This window comes from Octopus bimaculoides, chromosome 10 (assembly GCF_001194135.2).
Source record: "Octopus bimaculoides isolate UCB-OBI-ISO-001 chromosome 10, ASM119413v2, whole genome shotgun sequence".
Lineage (NCBI taxonomy): Eukaryota > Metazoa > Mollusca > Cephalopoda > Octopoda > Octopodidae > Octopus > Octopus bimaculoides.
The window spans coordinates 70,108,335-70,114,092 of NC_068990.1; the positions used below are offsets into that span (position 1 = coordinate 70,108,335).

The 5,758-nt window shown below is 36.8% G+C and overlaps 1 protein-coding gene across 1 annotated transcript in view; it reads left to right on the forward strand.

Annotated features, from left to right (window-relative positions):
- Positions 1 to 5,758, forward strand: part of LOC106882365 (epidermal growth factor receptor) — a 205,829-nt gene that overhangs the window by 199,054 nt on the left and 1,017 nt on the right. Inside the window, exons 24-26 of the mRNA XM_052971277.1 lie at positions 1,534 to 1,710; positions 2,303 to 2,519; positions 3,792 to 3,956. Of these exons, the coding sequence (XP_052827237.1) occupies positions 1,534 to 1,710; positions 2,303 to 2,519; positions 3,792 to 3,956 (559 nt within the window). The remainder of the gene's footprint in view (positions 1 to 1,533; positions 1,711 to 2,302; positions 2,520 to 3,791; positions 3,957 to 5,758) is intronic.

A 5,758-nucleotide genomic window follows, 5' to 3' on the forward strand; every position in this document is an offset into this window, starting at 1 on the left:
ATATATATATATATATATATAGATATATATATATACATATATAGACATACATACACACAAACATACATACATACATACATACATACATACACCTGGAAACAGGTGAGAATTAATGACAGGAAGAGCATCCATGAATAGAAAATCTGTCTGGACAATTTTCATCTGACCTAAGTCAGCACTGAAAAGTGTACGTTAAAATGATGATGATGATGATGATGATGATGATGATGACGATGACGACAGTGGCGGCAACGATCATGATTCAAGCATCGATAAATAAATAGTATTGTAACGTTGAAATGTCTGGTCATATTCAAAGTTATTTTCTCTGTACCTTAAATGCCTAAGAAATCTGTTTAATTTTTATCTATATGTCTTGCTAGCTAGCTACATAGCTCCCAATCTATCTGTTTATCTATCAAAGGAGAAAGAGAATTAATCAGTCACCTTCTCGTGCATACACTAACGTACATAGTTAAAATCAAGAGAGAATATCTAGTTTATATCCACAACCAGCCTCTCTCTCTTGACTATTTACTTAGTGTTTCTAATTGAAAAATATTAAATTATGAGATTCACATAAACAAGTAAAATTATCCAGAAACTGATAAATTTAGAAAAGATATAGAATATGTCTTCAATTGATTCTCATCTTGAACATTCTTCTCAGTCATATGCACATCAAATTATCAAAGCAATATTAATTAGTGAAACAAACAAATACTCATTTATTAAAAAGGAAAAAAATCTATTCAGTGATAAAAATTGAAGTGCTAAACTATCAAATGTAACGAGAGTTTGGAAAGTAAACGTGAAGATAGTAATAAAGCCATCCAGACATTGGGTGGTCTATTAAAGTGTGTGTTATTGTTGTAACAGATAGCTGGGCTTTCCAGTTTATCTTCAAAGTTATTAACAGCTCTGCTTCTTTACAAATCTGTCAGAAGATCTTTTCCTTATAATTAATTTTTATTTATTTATTTATTTATTTAGTTTAAAGAGCAATGTGTGATATTTGTGTGGTATTCATACCAAAGCTTCATCCACAATAACTAAAATAAGAAACAAATATATGGCTAGTATCTGTTATTATATGAGATTATCTTTAAAGAGATATGAATGTGAATAACCCCAATAATTAATTGTATTTCAATGAAACTCCATTAATTTAATTATTTGTTATCAGTTAATTTTTCTGGAGAATTCTTGAAAGACATGATAAGTCAACAAAGAATTGTTCAGTTTAGGTGTGACACATGGTTATATTTTCAGAAAAGAAGTTTTAATAAATTCATAATTAACCCTCTTCTTACCATATTTTTGTTGAAATATAGTAGCTTTGTTTTAGTGAATTTTGAAAATAATGAAGAATTTATGAAAATAAATTTGCCATTACTAAGCTGGTGTTACAAATTTAAATGAGCAGGAAATTTTGATGAAGGATTTTCATTTTGGTTACTATAAAACAGGTTGAAATTTGGTTTTATGCCATGGGAAGTTGTGTATTTCACATTATCTTGTATGCTCTTTCAGGGAGATAAACTGATGCGACTTCCAAGTTTAACATACGACAAAAGGGATTTACTCCAGAGTTTAAGTTTAGTGACTGAAGGTCCCGAAGAACTAGTAGAAGCAGAAGATTATTTGATGCCACAGTCATCTCAAGTAGCAGCAGATGGCAATGGAGACAATAATAATGATGGTACAAAGGTAAGAATTTAAAGTTTATTCTGAAATAGCATTTCACAGGATTACATTTTAGAGAATGTAAATTACTTTGGGGAAAAAAAAGTGAAAAATGAAGTTACAAAAAATGGTAGGAACAGAATCAGGTTGTTGAGAGGGAAGGGAATGTCTTTAGTCTTCTTGGCTCTACATTGCGCATGCACACACACACACACACACACACACACACACACACACACACACACACACACACACACACACACACACACACATGTAAAGTAAGTTCATTGCACTTTACTGTCTTCAGCTCATCAGGCTGGTTACTCATTTTCCATGTCATTTAAGTGATCAAGAACATGACATTCCTCCTGAATGGGACAGGAGTTCATTGCAGGGTTACTCGTTTATATCTAAGTAGACTGAAGCAACATGAAATAAAGTGCTTAGCTCAAGAACACAAATGCACAACACAGTCCAGGAATTAAAACCATCTTTTTTCAATCATCATATGTACAACACCCTAATGACCTTCACATATGTATATTCCTACTAGTTACATATATAAGTATATGTACAGGTTTCCAATTCATAATGTCTGTCCAATTCATTTTTACAGATAGCTTCAGGAAATTCTCCAGAAGATGTCTTTCACCCAGATGTCGGCATTGAAAAACAAAATGAACTTGATAACAGACGTCGAGAAAAACGTTATGGCCATCTTGAATCAGCAGCAGCCGCTCGACATCAACGACAGATGGATCCCAATCGCGGCCATTTAGACAGCATTAATTCTCGTTATAGTACCGATCCTATTAAATATTCAAGAGACAGAGGTATATACACAGTATAAATATATATAAGCTATATTCACATAAATTATTTTATTTACTCTTTTTTTTTGTTTTTAGTCATCAGTGCTCCAGCATGGTCATTGCTCAGGAAAAAGAAACCTTTTCTCTGATCCTGAGTTTCCAGTGAACCAGACAAGATAGTGATAGCCAAGTTACTTTAAGGATTAACACTCTTGTGCGAAAATATCTAATTGCCCTAATTTTTTTATAAAGGGGACCCCCTACATGATCTGCCTGTTAGAAATAATAGTAAAATCTTCTTAAAATATCTCTCAAACCACATTCTTCCACTTTGAAAAAGGTCACATTGGATCATGTATTCCTCAATACACAATATCCAAGCAAAGAACGGGCAGAATCTCATTAATCATAGGTCTCTTTGAGTGGAGCTGGTCTAGGTTAAAACAACAACAACCCTTATTTTCTAACTAAATTATCTTTTTTGAACCTTAAATAATGTCTGGAAACATGTAAAAGCCTGTGAAAAATTTTATTTGATATCATCATCAACATCATCTTATGTCCATTGTCCATGCTGGCATGGGTTGGACAGTTTGACCAGAGCTGGGGAGCTGCACTAGACTCCAGTCTGATTTGGCATGGTTTCTATAGCTGGATGCCCTTCCTAATGCAACCACTTTACAAAGTGTGCTCGGTGTTTTTATGTGGTATCACATGGGCATTTTTACATGACACCACCACAAGTGTTTTACACCATTAGAGGGACCAGTCTTAACACTTCTTCTGTGGAGTACAGGTCTTTTTGAGTATAGCAGGATATATATATATAATAGAGAGAGAGGTGGGGATGGCATAGATAGATTAATAGATAACTAGGTAGGTATAGATATATATATCTGTTTAGTGTCGACTATTGGAGGAAAGAGTACTTGGTACCATAGCAGAGATTAATGATATTTCTTTTGGGCAAGTCAGTCTCTTGCTTATCTGGGTTTCATCCATGGGTAGACAAGGTCTTCAGGCAAGTTCTTCAGACAAGTTCTTTACTTGACTGCCAATCCTGTGTATCAACAGATAAAACTCAGATTAGCAAAAGACTAACTTGATCAACACAAACACCTTCACACACATACACGCATACACTCACTCACTCACTCACTCACACACACACACACACACACACACACACACACACACACACACACACACACACACACACACATGCATATGTATATGCTCTGTGGTATTATTGTGTATATCTGGCATGTGATAAAAAATTATCTTTTATTGTAGATGATATCATTGAAATTGATCCAAACCACATGATGGGAATTCAACCCAAACTGGCTCCTTCTGCACCATTCCATACCTCACGTCAGTTACCTGTTGATGAAGATGATTACCTTCAACCAAAGTCAGTGAATCCAGCAGCCTACATTGATATTAATGGTAGCACAGGTGTGTGGTTGCTCTATTTGTATTGTGTTTGTAAATGGGAGCTGCAATGTTAAGAAAGGATAGTAACAATAATTTGATATGAAGCAGAAACAGAGAGGGGGAGGGGGAGAGGGGATGAGAGAGAGAGACTAAGAGGTGATTAGGAGAGGGTAATAGAAGTGAAAAATATCACAATAAAGGTAAGTGGAAGGAGAGAAAAGAGAAAAAAAGAGCTTTAGATGGGCATTGAAGTAGGTTTTTTTGTATGTTTTTTTTTTAATTTTACGAGCAACATGAAGGTGTGTGCTCCAGTGGTTAGCATTTTAGGCTCACAATCATAAGGTTGTGAGTTTAATTCCTGCACTGAGTAGAATATTGTGTTCCTAAACAAGGTACATCATTTTATGCTATTCCAGTCTACTTATCTAAAAATGAATACCAGCTTATGGCTGGTGCAACCCTCTTTCCATCCAACTGCCATATCCTTGAAGTTCTGCTGAGATAAAGTCAGGAGACCCCAGGAGAATGTCTGCGTCTGTTCACAACTACTCAGGTACTTAAAACAATTAGTGAAAGTGTGGTACAAACCACCAGGTCACACTCGCTTGCAAGTAATGGCTGTGGTTTTCAGTGAAGACTTGCCCACCACAACAGAATTGAGATGCTAAAACCAAGGTGCCACATAAAAAGTATTAGTGTGTGTGCTGGTGCCACATAAAGAGTGCTGGTGATGGTGTCACATAAAAAGTACCCCCAGTACACTCTGTTGAGTGGGTGGCGTTAGGAAGGGTATCCAGCCATAGAAACCAAGCTAAAACAGACTATGGAACCAGGTGTGGCCCCTGGCTTTGCCAGTTCCTGTCAAGCCATTCAGCCCATGCCAGCGTGGAAAATATACGTTAAATGATGATGACGATGGTGGTAGTGGTGGTGGCAGCAGAGGAGGAGGAGGAGGAGAATTGTAGCTGTGGTCATTCTCAACAGAAATGAATGTGGGACAAAGGAAGAAATTTAACCTCAGAACTTTCCACCTAACTTATATACATGTAGCCCAAAGCTATGTATTATTTCTAGGTCTTCGTCCCATAAGTACCCCAGTAGTGTCTTCCGTCATCTCAGTCCTCCATACATCATCATCATCGTCTGTGTGTGTGTGTGAGTGTATACCCTTGCCATGACATCATATGATGGTTGTAAATGGGCATTATCATCCTTTAAACAATATTGTTCATTTTCTAGTCTTACATATTAAATATGTCTGGCCACTAGAAAACAAACTTACCTTGCTTGAAAATAGGTGAAGGCTGATGACAAGAAGAACATCTGATTGTAGAAAATTTGCTCCAACAAATTCCATCTGACCTATGCAAGCATGGAAAATTAATGAGGAAGAGATGGACCAAGGAAGACGTGAGAAAAAAGGGTGAGAACGGGTCTACAAATGTTGAGACTCACAGAGGAGATGACAGGGGACTGAAACTCATAGTGGTTTGCTGTGCTTGTAAATACATACCAAGCTAAGTAAGAGCGTGGTTGTCCTTGCATACCAGCTCGTCCCTTGTAACCCTCTCCTGCTGAACATCCCTAATCTTGTGGGCTTGTAAGTGCTGGTGCCATGTAAAAAGCACCTGTACCAGTGCTGTGCAAAAGCACCCAGTACACTTTGTAAAGTGGTTGGCATTAGAAATGCCAAACGAGAGAGGGAGCCTAAACAGCCCTTAAGCTGCTCAGTTTCTGTCAAACTGTCCAACCCATGCCAGCATGGAAAACAGATTTTAAATGATGATGGTGGTGGTGGTGGTGATGATGATGTAGGTGGTGGT